At 42.7% G+C, this 16650-nt stretch overlaps 1 protein-coding gene across 1 annotated transcript in view; it reads left to right on the forward strand.

Annotated features, from left to right (window-relative positions):
- The window catches only part of Slc25a21 (solute carrier family 25 member 21), a 152256-nt gene that overhangs the window by 110858 nt on the left and 24748 nt on the right, over positions 1-16650 (forward strand). The window contains exons 6-7 of the mRNA XM_075947553.1: positions 149-256; positions 14257-14421. Coding sequence (XP_075803668.1) covers positions 149-256; positions 14257-14421 — 273 coding nt within the window. The remainder of the gene's footprint in view (positions 1-148; positions 257-14256; positions 14422-16650) is intronic.

Below are 16650 nucleotides of genomic sequence, written 5' to 3' on the forward strand. Positions count from 1 at the left end.
GTATATGGTGCACTTAGTAACGGTGCATGGTGCACTTAGCGGGGTTCCTTCATTCTTGTCTTAACTTCGGCTGCATTGCATGAGTAGAATGTTTAACCCAGCATGCACAATCAGTTGTTTTAAAGCGTTGGTTGACTTATTTTTCTAGACATTTGCCATTGCTGGACTTGGAACTGGAATAACAGAAGCCATTGTGATCAACCCTTTTGAGGTGGTAAAAGTCGGTTTGCAGGTCAATCAGAACACATTCACAAAGGTAACCATTTGGCATTTTCCTACTACTAAGAGAATATAAAAACTTATGTGTGTGTGTATGCCATACATAAATTATGAACCCAAACCTCATGCACTTATAAAGTCATGGCAAATATTCTTTAAAAGTCAGAATAAGAAAAAGTCAACTATCTCCCACAAAATGTTAAAAATGCATAAAGATATATGGATAAATAGGAGTATACATTTTTATTTTAGACTGCTAATGAAACTTACAGTGACTTGCTGGTTTTCCCCCAAAACTTTCTCTTCCACATCACATGAAAAGAAGCCGTAGCAAAACCACTGAGGTGATGGCATTGTTGTACTTTTAGAAGGATGAAGTCATTTTTTTACCTCATTCCTTTCCCCACTCCACCCATCACTCTCCCCAAAAGTTTCTGATAATCTGTCCAAGTTGTCTTTGGGTTGTATATGAATGAGGAAGTTAGGAAGCCTGTGTCCACATCACCACTTGGAGAACGATGGGTCTTGACGTCTAACCACTGATACACAATACTCCACAAAGACAGCTTTCCTTGGTGCTGCCTTCACTTCCTTCTATTTGCCTACTAATTCCCTTTCCACTGCCAAATCCAACTGTTCTGCTGTATCCTTTTGGATTCCAAACACAAGGCATGGAGAAAATAAGGGGATTGGCATTCCAGCTTCCTTCCTAGCGTTTTAAGTCTATAAGTGGGTAGCATGTGGTGTAAATTTGTCTTGAGTATCTGCTGACCTGGATCCTCCTGCCTACTACTCAAGCAGCTGGTAATGGGTGGAGATCCCCTCATTCCCCAGCCCACTTCCTGTCTGCTGATATTGCCTGTGAGTTGCCTGACAGTTTCTTGGGCAGGGGATTGCGAGAAAGGGGGCCCTACTCACCTGTCACTGCCAAGACCTGGAGTTGGGAAGAATGGGGAACGTGGGACTGTTGTAACAGACGGTATCTGCTCAGGTGAAGTCAACCTGATTCAAAGAGGTGTTTTTTTTTTTCAGTTGCAAAAGGGTTTCGAACATCAGAAACAACTGAAAATCTCTGTATACCCCTAGATGTTTGTTTATGTTCCGTTACTCAGTCTTTCTAGCTTAAGAGAATTGAAGGTGAGGAGTAGGAAGGGAAGAGAAGAGGTTTTCAGATGCTTCCATCGGCATGCTTCATTTAAAACAGCTCCCATGAAAGCTTCCCAAGAAAAATTAGTTTCTTAGAGCGGGAAAACTACCAGCAAGAAGAAATTTTGGAGATCACTACTCAGTGCCTGATTTTGCCATGGGGAAGCTGGTCTCAGAGCAGCAGTGGAGAACCAAGGAACAAACAGGTCTTTAGCTGCAGGTCTTAGTTCAGGCAACATTCTACTACAGGAACAAGAATGGGACAAAATACCAAGGAACACTCACTAGACTAAAAACAAGGAGTGGTCACAGTGCTGTGTTTATTCCTGATGTTCTTTATGTCTCTCCTGCTCCCGAGGAGAGCCCAAGGAAAAACTCACGTTTCCTATGCCAATGCTTTGCTAGGGCATGATAAACACCATGCCCAGGCAACACAAAGTCTTGCTGCATGTGAACACGCTCCAGTTCCTTTAGCACAAGTGCAGTCTGTATGAACTGTTTATATATTTCAGTCATTTTTTAACTGAGGAATGGAGGAAGCTTGCTTGGAGTCAAAGTTATGAGATTTTCAGTCAAATGAAGGGGTATAGAGATTACCATGTGAAGTGAGGCGACCCAGTCTCAGAAAGACAAAAGTCCCATGTATGGAGAAATCTTAAAGCTTAATGCTTGCAAATACTGCTACAGTCTTGAGACTGGATAGGAGACCACAAGAGAGGAAGGAGAAGGTCTATGTGACACGAAGCTGCAAAGAAGGCTACTGAGACTGGGAGAACACAGGGGATGGAGGATATGGGGAAAGAAAAACAAAAACACATTTTGTTTTAGAAAATAATAAAGTATAATTTTCTGTAACTAATAATTTTATATCTACTGGTATACAAATGATAAATTCTTTTTATAAAATACCACAAAAAAGCCTATCTTTCTGTATATAATGTGTGTAAAACTAATAAAGAAATTCAGACTCTAGGGCAGGCAGTGCTGGCTCAATAGAAATACAGTTCCAGCCGCTTCCCTAGTAGCTAGATGAAAAGAGTCAAGAGAATCAGGCGAATTTAATTTAATAACATATTTTACTTAGCCCAATATGTCCAAAGTATATCAGGAATTCATCTTTTTAGATCAACTTTAGAATTTTAGATTCGGGGGGGACACCTTTCTGTCAGTGTACCTTCCTTATTGTCAACATTACCCGGCAGAATAACCCATTTATTACAGCCGATGAACCTATATTGAAACATCACCACCCAAAGTCTGTGACTTACAATAAGGTTCACCCTTGGTGTTGTATATTCTATGTTTAGACGAATCTGTGACATGTGTTCACTGTAAAAATCTGATACTAAGACCCAAGAGACGACTCAGTGGGTAAAGATATTGCCACACAAGTGTGAGGACCTGAATTCAGATCCCCCAAATCCATGACGGATCAGACATGGGTCACACATGTGTAGCCCCAGCACTTGATGATGAGGTGGGCTGCAGAGGCCGTGGGTAGCCTGGCATGTGAAGCAGGGGCAACAGAAATCCTGTCAAACAAGGTGGAAGATGGGGGGGGGGGTGACACCTGAGCTTGTCCTCTGACCTCTACACATGGCCTGTAACACATGTGCATCCGCACACATGGCTGCGCATTCACATACACACATGCAGACATAAATCATAGCACATACAGATGCCAATAGAAGTTTGGGCCAAGAATTCAAACACAGGAGTCTATGGGGGCCATACCTATTCAAACCACCACAGAGGGTTAGTCCATTATCATGGCAGCCATCAGGCATGCAGTCGCAGGCAAGGAGGCATGGTCCTGGAGAAGCAGCTCAGACCTTTATACCCTAATCTCCACAAAGCAGGCAGAGACAGACAACAGGAGCAACAGTGAATACATGGGACCTCCTGAAACTGAGACACTGCTGTACAGCAAAGGACATTGTCATTAAGACAAAAAGGCATCCTACTGAATGGGAGAAGATCTTCACCAAGCCCGCATCAGACAAAGATCTGATCTCCAAAATATATAAAGAACTCTAGAAACTGATCTAATTTTTTAACAAAGTTTAAGCCTGGTGAGCAAATTATTTCAGAATGTATATAATCAGAGCCATCTAGAACAGGAAGCCAGATACAGAAAAGGCAAAGCTGGTCCCTGGTTTGGGAGACAAAGATTAAAGCTCCCAGCATGCTTTGCACTCTTTCCTACTTGGGTGGCCTTGAACATAGTCCTGCAGTTAGTTCCCTTACTGGCAACATTGTGATGGTCAGTCCCTCTGCCTTGTAGCAAGGAATTTCTATGTAGAGGTTAGAAGCCCAACCCTGGAGAGATTTCTCGGTAATTAACTATCTGGTCCCCTCGTATTTCCTATGTTAGATGGTGTAGTGAGGCTCAGTTTTGAATGTGTATTATTAAATGTGTGTGATATATGAAGTATTGAGCAGCACCTCCAGTCACCAGAGCAAAACATCTTACATAATGATGGCCAGTCTTCTTCCTGTCCATTTTACATCATTCTCAAATATCATCTATCAGACTGAATTCTCATTTTACTTTGTTTATAACGGACATATTTACTGATTTAGGTCTACAGTGTTTCTCTATGTATAAACATAAGTTATGTATATACATCATATAATAATCAGGTTGGGATGCTAGAGCCCATCCACGATCTCTTATATTTATCATTTATTACTATAAGAACATTTAAAAGCTTTGAAATATTAAGTACAATTTTGTTCACTGTAGCCCTCCTATGATTCAACAGGACACTAGAATTTACTTCTAACTGTAGCATGAAAGTTTCTTTTAACAATTAAAAGCAGTGCCTGGGCAGCAGAGCTGACCTATTGCACCTGGCAAACCAACCCTGAGAATGTGAGTATAGGCGATCTGGCCCCACCCTCCGCTGCCCTATGGTGGGTGATGTGGGCAGAGAAGAGATGTGCCCCCCCACCACCCCTCACTGCCTGTGGCAGGTGGGAGAGAGGGTCATAAAAGTGGGCGATCTGTTCCTGCCCCTCACCAGGCATGGCACTCGGGAGAGTGGCCCTACACCTCGCCTGGACAACATAGTAGGTCTGGTCCTTTTGGTCCAGGTGTGGAAAAGCCAACCCTGAGGGCATGAAAGCAGGGGAAGTGGCCCCACCCTTTGCTCATTGCTACAAAGGGTGAACTAGTCAGGGCAATGTTGGAGAGCTCACCCTGGTTGTGAGAACTGGGGAAAGCTAGTGGGCTGACCAATCCTGCAACTACCCAGGCTGAGATCCAGGGTTATGAGTTAGCCCACCCCAACATCCACCCCATCTATGATTGGGAGGAGCAAGTGAAGGGGCCAGTCATGCAGACCCAAAGCTGCAGGATCTCCACAACACAGGGCAGCACCAAGATATCCAAGAGGAATCCCAGCATCGACAGCGTAGCAGAGGCCAGAGGCCTCGAGCCAGACCAATGACTCTTTGCCATGAATACTTGCAAGTAAAAATACATTGACAAAAGGGGGGATTAAAAGGAGAGCTATCACTTTATTCAACAATCCCAAAGACTATACCTAAAGAAAATAAAGCGTGGTGTGGCAGTGCATGCCTTTAATCCCAGCACTCAATAGGCAGGTGGTGAATCTCCGTGAGTTCAAGGCCAACCTGGTCTGGTAGCAATCTCTTGGCCAGCCATGGCTGCACATGGAGGACCTATCAAAAGAAAGAAAGGAAGAAAGAAAAAAAGGAAGTAAGAAAGGATGGATGGAAGGAAGGAAAGAAGGAAGGAAGGGAAGGGAAGGAGGGAGAGGAAAGGAGGAAGAAAAGGATATGAAATTAGTATGCCAAATCCTCACTCCCATATCAATTACAGCATTTTTTTCATAATAATCAGGATATGTAATCAACCTAAGTGTTAATTGTACCAGTGAATGGTGAAGAAATAAATACAAGCCACACATGTGCAAAGTGGAATACTATTCAACCACAAGAAAATCCCCTCCTTTGTGGTAACATTATGTTAAGTGAAATAATAAGAAGGCAAGTGTCACATGATCTCAATCATATGTGAACTCTAGAAAAGGTTGAACCCATAGAAGTTAGAGAGTAGTAGAGTCATTAACAGAGTTTGGCAAGGTAGGGAATGGGAAAGAAGAGGATTGGTGAACCTAAAGCTTTACTCCAGCAAGAAAAGCCAGCTCTCAGGCTGTTTCCAGGATTAAATTACAGTGCAGGTCCAATACCATAATGAGTAGTAACGAGCAATCTGTTGGCTGTGAATTGCAGCAGAAATTAGAGATGAAACTGGAAACATTTGAGGCCACTTCAAGAGGAGTTCTGCCACAAGGTGTTCTGTTATTTTCTTTTTTAAGCTACGGCCTTTTAAGCTACGGCTATCCTAGTCAGCAACTGCATCTCTGCCCAGCAGCGCATCCCCACAAGAGTCTGGGCCTGCGGAAATTCTGTTCCCTCAGGCACTGACTCCTTATCAAAATCTCTGTCCCTCTCAAGAATTCAAGATTCAAAGACTGAGGTGGGATTCTGCTCCCCAGAGAGGCTGAATAGCAAGCACCTAGCTCACTTCCTCAAGTCTCCCAAGAAGCCCTCCTGCTTCTCCTCGCCCCTCCTTAAAAGCATCTGTGGACACACATAGAATAAACTTTAAACTGTGCTTCTACTCACAAAAAAAAAAGCCCCCCCCTTCCTCACCTGGCTCCTCCCTATCACTTCTGGTCTGCTAGTTGCTGATGCAACCTCCTGACTGCAGGTGAATTTTATTTAAACAAACACATCTTTGCATCACTAAACAAATGTTCCAGAGCATAAATAGAAGTAACACACCTTGAAATAATATTCTACAACAATATTCTTCTTCTCCAATAGTTGGCTGGTATAAACACGCACGGCCCCTTCATGAAGTCTCTGCACTTCAGACAATGGGCTCCCAGAAAGCTGGGGTCATTTGCAGTCACTCAGCAATCGTTGTGGCAGAGCAATGCTTCCATGGCTACATGCAGAATGACTGGTTGGCTCAGCACCTCTAAGAAAAGCAGAATGGGTTTCCCTGTGGAGGTTCATTCGGCAGCCAGATAGCTCTTGTCCTGCCAACTCTGTGAACTTCTCAGGCATCCGGTCTACGCTCCTCGCTGCCCTCACGTCTGGGATGTGAGCTGCCATGGAATCCAACACAGGTTATTTTAAATTTTCTTATTTCCTCAGCCTGAGGTGATGAATCAACGTGATCTTTGAAAGAAGAAATTTTCCAAGAAGTTCCCACAGCTGTGAGGGACTCGGGGCTGCAGTGGACGAGAGCCTAAGAAAACAGCAGTCTATACTACATTTACTACTACACTTAGCTTCTTGTAAGCCGGGGTAGAGTGTTAAAGACATGGCATAAGGACTGTCAGAGTCCCTGCCACAGGAAAGGCGGTCTAGGAAAAGGTGTGGGATGTAGATTGACGGCCCTCTGGCCATGGTGCGAGGCATCACTAAAAAGAGCAGAAACCAGGCGCTCTGAAGCACAGGGTCCAGAGTAAAGGCCCCCTTGCTGAGGTCCAAGGACAGGTTGAGAGAAAGCAAAACCTCCCTTTTTAGTGAGGCTGGCAAGTCAGTGAGAGGAGCCACAGTACTGGGGCCCCTAGCGCTAATCCCCATCCAACCTTCTCAGGCAGGTCAGGCACTGAGCTGATTCCAAGAGCCCCGGTTGTGTTCTCTGTGGTCTAGCAGATTCTTTAGCCAGTCAAAAATATGTTCCCCACAAAATGTGTCTTCCCAGCCGGCTTAACCATGAACTATTCCAGAAATGTAAAGGAAATTGTGGTTACTTTGGTTCCTAATACAGCCTTCCCATCCTTAGAACTTGTGGAGAAAACATTTCAATAGGTGTGCTTGTCTTCCTTTGGGCCCTTAATCACCACCATATCATTTAAAGACTATAATCCCTGCTACACTTCCGCCCATTACAGCACCAGAACCTTGGCCAGCATCTTAAAATTTGCAGCAAGTAAAGAAAACTGGTCTCTAATTTAAATATGCTCGACCTTCTGTTGGGAGTAGAGTAAGCCGCACTTTGTCATGCTCCGGTTTGGTTCAGCGGGAATGAAAACATGTTCAGATAAAATCGAGACAGACCCAAATTTCCCCTTGTCCTTCAAACTAAACCCGAGTGAAGAGTTCGCCTCGTCTGTAATCTCTTTGGCTTAGGACTAAGCTTGCCCACGGATTTCTGTGTTGGAGGTGTGTTGCTGCTCCGGAGTCGCCAGAAGTATGCCTCTGTGGCTTGTCCCTGAAGTCCCTTTCTGTCCTCTCCCTGGATGTGCTGGTTTCTGTCTGTGCAGCTCTAAGAACCAGAAGCCTCCTATCACTTGGGCTAAAGTGAAGGATGTTTGGCATGCTCTCTGCTAGCCCGGAAAATGTGACTTTCTCCCCAGGAGCAAAATCCTGTATGAATTGTTTCCCAGTTTTCCTCTCTGCTTTGAAATCTACTTCAAAGTTATTATTTGGCTAGAGCGTTATTTTCCTTCCCTTGAGGTCTATAGGCTTTGCCTCTGATGTGTGGCTGGGACACAGGTTTTTCTTTTCCTCTGTCATTTTTGTCTACATAACACATGAGCATAATCATTCTCACCCCCAAATATTAAGCTGAACCTTTAGAAAATTGAAAAGGCCTGCCTTACTTCTATTTACTCTTTAAATCTGTCTGATCCAAGAAGGGACTAGGCTTCTACCTGCTTGTTCTGTAATTAGAATTTTGAGGCTTGATGAACAGATAACAAATGGGTAATTGATGGTGAATCTTTAAAGATAGAATTTTTTTAATTAGTTCAGGATTTGCTTGTGGCTTTGAGAATGCCACTAAATGTAGTTCTACACACCTTATTCTAGAAGCTTAGTGATCTACCAGAGACCAATTAGGTCATTTAATAGCATTAGGGTCAACGTCAGTAGGTGTGTCTTGTGACCAGCTGGGTGACATGTAGAATAGGTGTGTGACTATGCTGACAAAGTGTGAGGACTCAGTGACAAGAGCACTGCCAGCCTTCGCAACGTTGTCAAGTTCAGAGTCTTCTGCATTTCCCATGTGAAGCACTGCCGAGTGCTACTCAGTGTTCGCGTTGTTCCTCTCAGCCCATGACACTTGTAAGCAGAGCAGAGAACGGTGCCTGCGAATTCGTTCCTATAGCCGTCTTTCACTGAAGCCGAAACGAGCAGCCAAGCTGCCTCTCTATTATCAATCACAGAAAATAGACTTTAGTCTTCCACGCGGCTGTGCCAGGAGCCCTCCTAGGTTTTTGCTTTCAGACCCAAGACTTTGAAGTAATGTTAATAGCTCCCATTCATAGAACATCTATGTGCCGGACACTGCAAGACAACTTACATGGTTTTCCCTTTTATTTGCTATTGAAAATGTGTTGTGTGTGGTTATAAACCACTAAGGCATTACACATTGCTTTCATCAATCAAGTAACAGAGAAGCAGAGGAGGAGACGTGCTGGCTTGTCCCACCCCTTCTCTCTGATCTCACCCTGCAGATCATCATGTAAACTGCTCCACTGTACTTGTCGGATATTTCAGACCCTTCCAGTGTCTCTGTAAGGCTGAGGTTTGTTTCAATTTTGTAAACAGGTAAAATAAGACCCCTCATGCTAGTAATCCTAAGGAATTGGCCATTGACGTGAGCATCCCTGTGTAGCCCACCATGTTCTTCTGTTGGAATAAAGAAGTCTGGATAATCAAGAAGCACAAAGGAAAATCCAAAGAGAGCATTTCTGAAGCTTTGGTGAAGCCAGGGCTCCTTCCTTTTGCCAGCCTCCTTCTGGCAGTGGTCTCTTTGGCCCCAGCACTGTCGTCTTCCTTCTCTCTCTGCCAACAATGCAGGGGTGGATAGTGTCCCCCACAGTCCCTTATGAGTGATTTTGGGACAGCAGCCTGGTGTCAGTATAGATCAGCATCTGGGGGGGTGACATCAGATTGTCCTCTGGGTACAGAGTGCTTAAAGACTATTTCAGGGATGGAGAGATGAACCGTGGCTAGGAGCATGAGCTATTCTTGCAAAGGACCTGAGTTCAGTTACCAGTACCTACATGATCATCCTTACCTCCAGTTTCATGATACCTAGTGCCCTCTTCATGACCAGGCATGTATGTAGATACATACATATAGGCAAAATAGTCATACATATAAAATAAAATATAAGTAAATATATAATATATATAATAAAATATAAATAAACCTAAGAATAAAGAGAGACTAGTAAGAACTCTTTGTATTGGAGGTATCTTTTTGTTCATAGGCATGCCCTACTAAAATAAACTACAGTAGTAAATTAACAAAATAGCCAAACTAAAGTAACTGGGTTTTTTTAAGCCCAAATCCACATTTTATTCTATTGTGAAAGGAAGCTTTCCTTTCCTTTTTTTCTTTCAATTTTATGAGAATTCTTCAAAACCTGCTTTGGGTAATGAAAAGGGAAGATGACTGTCGACCTCCTGAAGAGCCGGTATATTTTCCTACCTAAATGTGGCAACTGGCTTTCCCTTTAGCAAAGCGGTCTTCCTCCCAAGGTCCATCTAGAGCCTCAGTCCACTGGACAAACCTCACCCTGTTCTCCTCCCAGCCACATGATGCTATAGAGTAACGGCCCTATCCCCTCAGCATTAAAAGGCAGCACCGTTTGTCTTGCCATCTGCAACAGGTTAACAATCTCAGGTCTGCTACCTTTTGACAGTGTGCTTAGAGCTCTTCCTTGGCCTTAGAAATGGAGGAATCAAGATTTCCCTCGTGCCTGTACCACTGGCCGCATTCTGATCGTTATTTATCCAGGGAACAATGCCTGAAACCTCTGGGATCTTGCAAGCTGATCAGAGCCAACTCTGGCCAGTTGTTAGATGGAACAGCTCCAGGAAAAATAGCGCAGGCTGCCATACAGGATCTTTGTGATTTGTTCGTAGTACTGGGCTCTTGAAGAGTAAGGGATCGGTGCCCCGGTGCTACCTTAAAGCATGATTTAGGCAAAAGAGTCTTTTTTCTCTCGTGTGTATTCTTTGAACTTCTAAATTTTATTATTTAAATAAACTTCATGGTATGTATTTGAGATTTCTAAGATAATGTTTAGGGATCCTTATAATAAAATGGTTCCAGGGCAGGAGAGATGGCTCTTCCAGAGGGCCAGTGCTCAGTTGCTAAGTACCTACATTTGGTAGCTTACAATTACATATGACTCCAGCTCCAGGGTACCCAATGCCCTCTTCTGGCCTCTGTGGGCACCCACACAGATGTGCACATACACACCCCAGGGTTGGGGGAACACATACACATAAATAAAAATAAACTAATTACTGAAGCAAATCAACGTATCATCTTACATAGTTACTTTTTGTGTAACAAGAGCAGCTAAAATCTACTTATTTAATAAACCTCCCCCAAAAGTACAGCCTCCTTAATGATGGTCTTAATATTGAACCTTGGATCTCTAGGATTATTCATCTGTGGCTACATCTTCCCACTTCCTGTCTTCCTGGTAAATATGGTTTGCTTCTCCGTCTCTGTGTGTTCCCACAACATGTCCTACATCCCAGCATCCCAACCCACACAGCTCCGAAGCTGTCAGGGGAAGGTGCATCTAGGAGAGTTAGGATGCTGTTGGGCCACAGTCGGTAACTAGATATGAAAATTGGACTGAATCTAGATTTCCCAAGGAAATTGACCTGAGACTGGGGTGGACAGTGTTGGAATCATTTGGCTGACGATGCTAATCACTCACCATTTTGTTTGGAAAGGGAAGCCCAGTAATCAAATAAGTTTAGTAAAATCTCCTGTGTTTACAGAGATCTAGTCAAAATGATTCTACATTTTACTATTTAAGCATCCAAGTGGAAGTCACGTTTTGCCTTTCTAATTGAGTATTTGCTTACATGTGTGTGACACACGATCCCTGAATGAAGCAAAATAGTAGTCTATCATAGTCTAATGCTTGTAGGTACTGGAATCCTGATCATTTTTTATCCAAAACTCCAAACTTTCCAAAAAAAAAAAAAGCACTTATATACTGTTACGTATCTACTACCTGTGGTAGTAACTCGATTAGAGCCCTGGAAAGGCTGTCACCTATTACTAGAGTGAGTGTGGAGGGGGAAACACTTAGATGCATTTTACCTTAGGAACACTGTTTAACTAGGCTAATTCTCTCACTCCTCCCACTAAAATACTGATGGTGTAAGGGTACCTGCACCCCCACAGGGTTGGTGACAGAAAAAAAATCTAACATATTAGAATGGCAGAACTGAGTAGAGGGTTCAAGCCGCCCTGTTTGAGCTCTGACTTTACCACCTACTTTGTGATCTCTGGTGCCTGGGAACACACACACAGACACACACAGAGACACACACAGACACACACACACACACACACACACACACGGCGAAGGTTCAGCTCTTGTGCTTTCCTATTCCCAGCCTCCACTCCCAACAGTCCTTCCTTCCCATGGGCCTACCAAATGAGTCCCTGACAAGGGGACCAGCACCAGGTTAGGATCTGCTGCTGCAGAAAGGAGAGAGGGCCCTGATCCTTCAGGTTCTCTGCCTAAAGGGGATGTTCAGCCAGGCCCTGCATGAGGTTGGGCCTCAGAGGAAGTGCGTGCATCTGTCCTCTCATGCCGGGTGCATTTCCAGAGGATTTCATCAGAATCCAGGAATCTGGAAAAGGGAAGAACAGCCAGAAGGTATTGGAAGAAGCATGTCCTTCCTTCCCCTCCAACCAGCTTCAGCCTTCCCATTTTCTGGGTGTGTTTTGCCTGTAGCTATGTCTTTGCCCTGTGGCTGCTAGAAACTGAACCCAATGAACTGTGAAAGCTGCCAGTTCATTGTCACTGCTTCAACTATCAAGAAATTTATACCCATTATTTTATTATCATAACTTCTTATTATTGCCAGTAGTAATTGCTGTTATTATAAAAAGCAAACACACAGTGAGTGTCTTACACTGGACTAAGTCCGCCTACTTAGTAACCATAGCAGCAATGCTATAAGAAGGATTCTGTTGTTATCCTTGTGTACAAGTAAGTGAACTGGAGATAAATCAGAGAGGGTTAAACACTTAGCAAAACTGGTCAGTGTTGTTGCTGAGGCTCAAACCTGGAGCTGTATGACTCTAGGTTCCTGTTTCTAATTAGTCTGTCACCCTCTGATGTACTTAATCATTAGCAGTTACTGTTCAAACTCAGAAAATCTATGAGCTATATTTCACCCAGGACCCATACAAGTAAATCTCATGGACTGGTCAGTCAACAAACACCGTTTGAATATTTTACTGATATGTTTTCAAGATGAGGGGAAATAATACTATCCAAATTAATATTTAAACTTAGTCATCTCAATGATTTAGCAATCTATGGTTTTAAAACAGGAAAACCTGTCCAGACCCTTTTGGGAGCAAAAATATTCGCTGAAGCTGAGAGTAGGGGTGCACACCTTTAATCCCAGTGCTTGGGAGGCAGAGGCAGGTGGATATCTGTGAGTTCAAGGTAGACTGTTTCTCATCCCTTTTGAGAACTAGAATGACTCGAGCGTTAGTTTTGGCACACCAAAGCACACATACAAATGTCCCACACTGTTGAGCACAGACTAGATGTCACCTAACCTCAAGAGAGCTCTCTGGGCTTCCTTGTGAGACGCATTTCCTTGCTTCAAAGGACAGCCTCACATGGTATTTTCACAGTACAACGAAGGGCTTGCTTAGGGTGACGTATAATTAATCCTCCTAGGTGAAAAAGATAAAGATAAAGCTAATTATAGAACTGTGGCTAGTTGGAAATTTTGAAATTTTTATTAGCAAAAACTAGAGCATTTACTATATAAATAAGCACATTAAATTATGTTGTGTAATCACATGGCATAAATTACCAGTTGAGCGAAAGGCCTTGGTTGGTTTTCTTCCTTTCTGTTTAGCTGCTGACGTGGTTACTATTGCAAATGATAAGAGAACACGTGGAGTCGAAAGCGTGGCACACTGCTGTGGCCACCGAGCAGCCTGCTCCAGCAGAGCACCACGCAGACGTTATGTCAACGCTTGCCTCAGGAGGGAAAAGTCAAAAGCTAAGAGGAAAAGTGGGGGATGTCCTTTGTGGAGTACCTCCAGAGAGGAAACAATCGCTCAGACACTTAAAAACTCAAGGGAATGGTTGTCGCTGCGTAATGAGTTGTAAACCTCAGAGAAAACCAGAGTGCCCTGTTTAGCATGTTTCAAGGGCAACAGCTTTGGATTCCAGCAGGCGAGGCGTTTCAACCTCCTTAATAATCGGAGCAGAGAGAAAGATTAAAGATAATCTGTTACTCCCAGTGCCACTGATGCATCTCAGCAAGTGATACGCACACTGATTACCCACCGACGTGAAGAGATGTATTATCAATAGCTGGTTATCCGTGATCAGTTTGTAAACTAGCATGGGTTTGAGACTAATTTTAATATTAGCTCAGAATAAAAGCAAACAATGTATAAAATAAACATTCTGAACTGGGAAGCCAAGTATAAATTCCTTTAGGATGACATGAAGTTATGGATTACTAACGTATCTATATGGTAATCCCTCCTTTAGAGCAGGTAATCCGGAACTGGATACAATCATTTACATGTTAGAAGTGATGGTAATTATTTCATGACATTAGTTTTACTAACTGCACAAAAGGAATTTTTTTCCTTTGTCAACAATTCTTTATAAAGACTTTTGCTATGCATAAGGTTCTGGGGTTTTTTCGGGGTGGGGAAGAGAGTTCTAATATTTAAGCACAGATATAAACATGATTTTTCATGTTTGCGGAAACAGTTCCTCGTAATTCTGACATGAAAGGAAGTTGGTGTAGTAATTTGCTGTGCTCCATGGTCCCAACGATGATGTCTCTTGCTTGGCTTCCCTCTCACCAGCCACTATCTGCTTTTGCTTATGCAAGGCAAATCATTAAGAAGGAAGGCTTGGGGATCCAGGGCCTCAACAAAGGACTTACGGCAACTCTGGGACGTCATGGAATTTTCAACATGGTTTATTTTGGCTTCTACCACAACGTCAAAAACATTATTCCAGCCAGTACGGTAACTATATAAGCATTTACTATCTGTTGGGTGGAAAGCCTACTGATGTTCTTAGCTAACTTCAACTCTAGAGTGTTCGCCCTGTCCCCCAAATTCACATCCATTATGTGTTTGACCCTGTCAGACTATGTGTTGTTATTTCCCTTTCAAATCCAGAAACTGAGGCTTGTGGAGATCAGCAGGAAAGCTGAGCCTGAACCCAAGTCTGGATGAGAAGGGTTCTCTCCGTGAAGAACGTCTCATTCAGATATGGAAGCTTTCTATTCAGCCCTAGCAGAAATTCCTGCAAACTGTGCTATCATTTCATTTCTACATCACTCACATAACTTTCTCAAAAGCATGGAGTTGTTCTGTTTCATACCCATCAGGCTATATTTCAAGTTGGGAATTGTTACTTACAAAAATCACTTAGCTTGATTTAGGTGAGGGATAAACCCGCTCTTCTGGAGTCATTTGCTCTTGTTGTAATATAACAATGCTGATTGTGATGACCTTTCAGTGATAACTTACAGAATCCCACAGTCTCCCAACTCATACAATATGAAACTAGCCAGCCTATGGTGTACTTGTGACTCACACGTCACAGTGTTTGCCCTCCATGAACCTTGACATTCATGATGACAATTCTGTGTGTTTTAGACTCTTTAAAAAAATGCAACTCATATAACACTAGAGAAGTGTTTCTTTCTCCAAAAATTTGAGACAGCCAGAAACTACATACACTAATTATGTAAATCATTTAGACTAACTAAGAAGAGATGTATCTTATTATATTTTAACTGTATTTTAATGTATGTTATTAAAGTAAAGTAGATTCATTTATATTTAAGAAAGAAATTCAGGAAGATGGATAAGATGTGCATGTAGTCACACGTCACTAGATATTTTAAATGGAAGGGGAACAGTTGAAAATAGAGGACCCAGCAAGTGTTGGAGGAGATGAGAGAGGGTAATGGTGAATATAATCATACATGTGGTGGTTTGAAAGAAAATGATCCCCAAAGGGAGTGGCATTGTTAGGAGGTGTGGTCTTGTTGAAGGAGGTGTGACCTTGTTGGAAGAAGTGTGTCACTGGGGGAAGGCAAGGTTTGAGGTCTTCTATGCTCAAGCTACACCAAGCCCGGTTCACTTCCTGTCGCATGTGGATCAAGATGTAGGACTCTCGGCTCCTTCTCTAGTACCATGTCTGCTTGCATACCACCATGTCCTGCCATGATGATAATGGACTAAACCCCTGAACTGTAAGCCACCTCCATTAAATGTTTCCCTTTACAAGAAGTAGCTTGGTCATGGCTTCTCTTCACAGCTATCGCAACCCTAAGATGATATGTAAGCAATTATCAAAAATAATTAAAGAATCCACAAGTTGTGGCTCATGCCTGTAATCTCATCACTCTGGAAACTGAGGCAGGAGCATCATCACTACTTAAAATCCAGCCTGAGATAAATTTTTAAGGCAAAGTAAATAAATATCTACACATTCAAACTTTATTCTAGAGTTAGGCACTCTACAGTTGTTATTACAGTTATGTTCTGCATAACTAAAAACGATCAGAAACCTAGCAGTTTCTTCATTTTCTTAAAAGATCACACAATCCTAAAACAATGGACGGAGATAGTTTTCTTGCCTGTTTGCAAACCAACTTTGTTACTAGTGTGATTATCATGTTTTATTTCAATAAACACTTTAATGAAGTACTTCTTTTGAGTTGAAGATATGGCTCAATCATTAAAGCCTAGGCTCACAACCCAAATGTCAAGTGCTTCTCTCTATATACCCAGTGCTCAGTAAAGTGTGCCCTGTTCTCAAAGGGGCTCTCAAGAAGCCACGAAAAGAAGGCCACTGAACAAGCATATTGAAATAATGTTTTATTATATTTAGATGGGCAATGTGCTGACAGTCATTAGTTAATAAATACTTTCAATCATGTATGAGAAATGCTTTATAAACTCTCAGGTTCCATTTTTCTAAATTTGGGCTGCTGCTCTAAAAACAAATCCCATCTCAGTTTTTAGCATGTAATAAATCACCATTGTCTAAAAATAATGGGTTTTTCTAACATTTCTCCCTCCAGTACTCCAAGGTCTGTGCTGCTGTCAGCTCCCACTCCCACTGATAAAACACATATGAAAATGGAAGCTCGTAAGGACAGGGGCTTTTCCTGATTTTTTCTTTTTCACTGCTGTGTCCTCAGAGATAAAAACAGCGCCTGGTGCAGAGCAGGCCCT

The sequence above is a fragment of the Microtus pennsylvanicus genome, chromosome 14 (assembly GCF_037038515.1).
Source record: "Microtus pennsylvanicus isolate mMicPen1 chromosome 14, mMicPen1.hap1, whole genome shotgun sequence".
NCBI classification, from domain to species: domain Eukaryota; kingdom Metazoa; phylum Chordata; class Mammalia; order Rodentia; family Cricetidae; genus Microtus; species Microtus pennsylvanicus.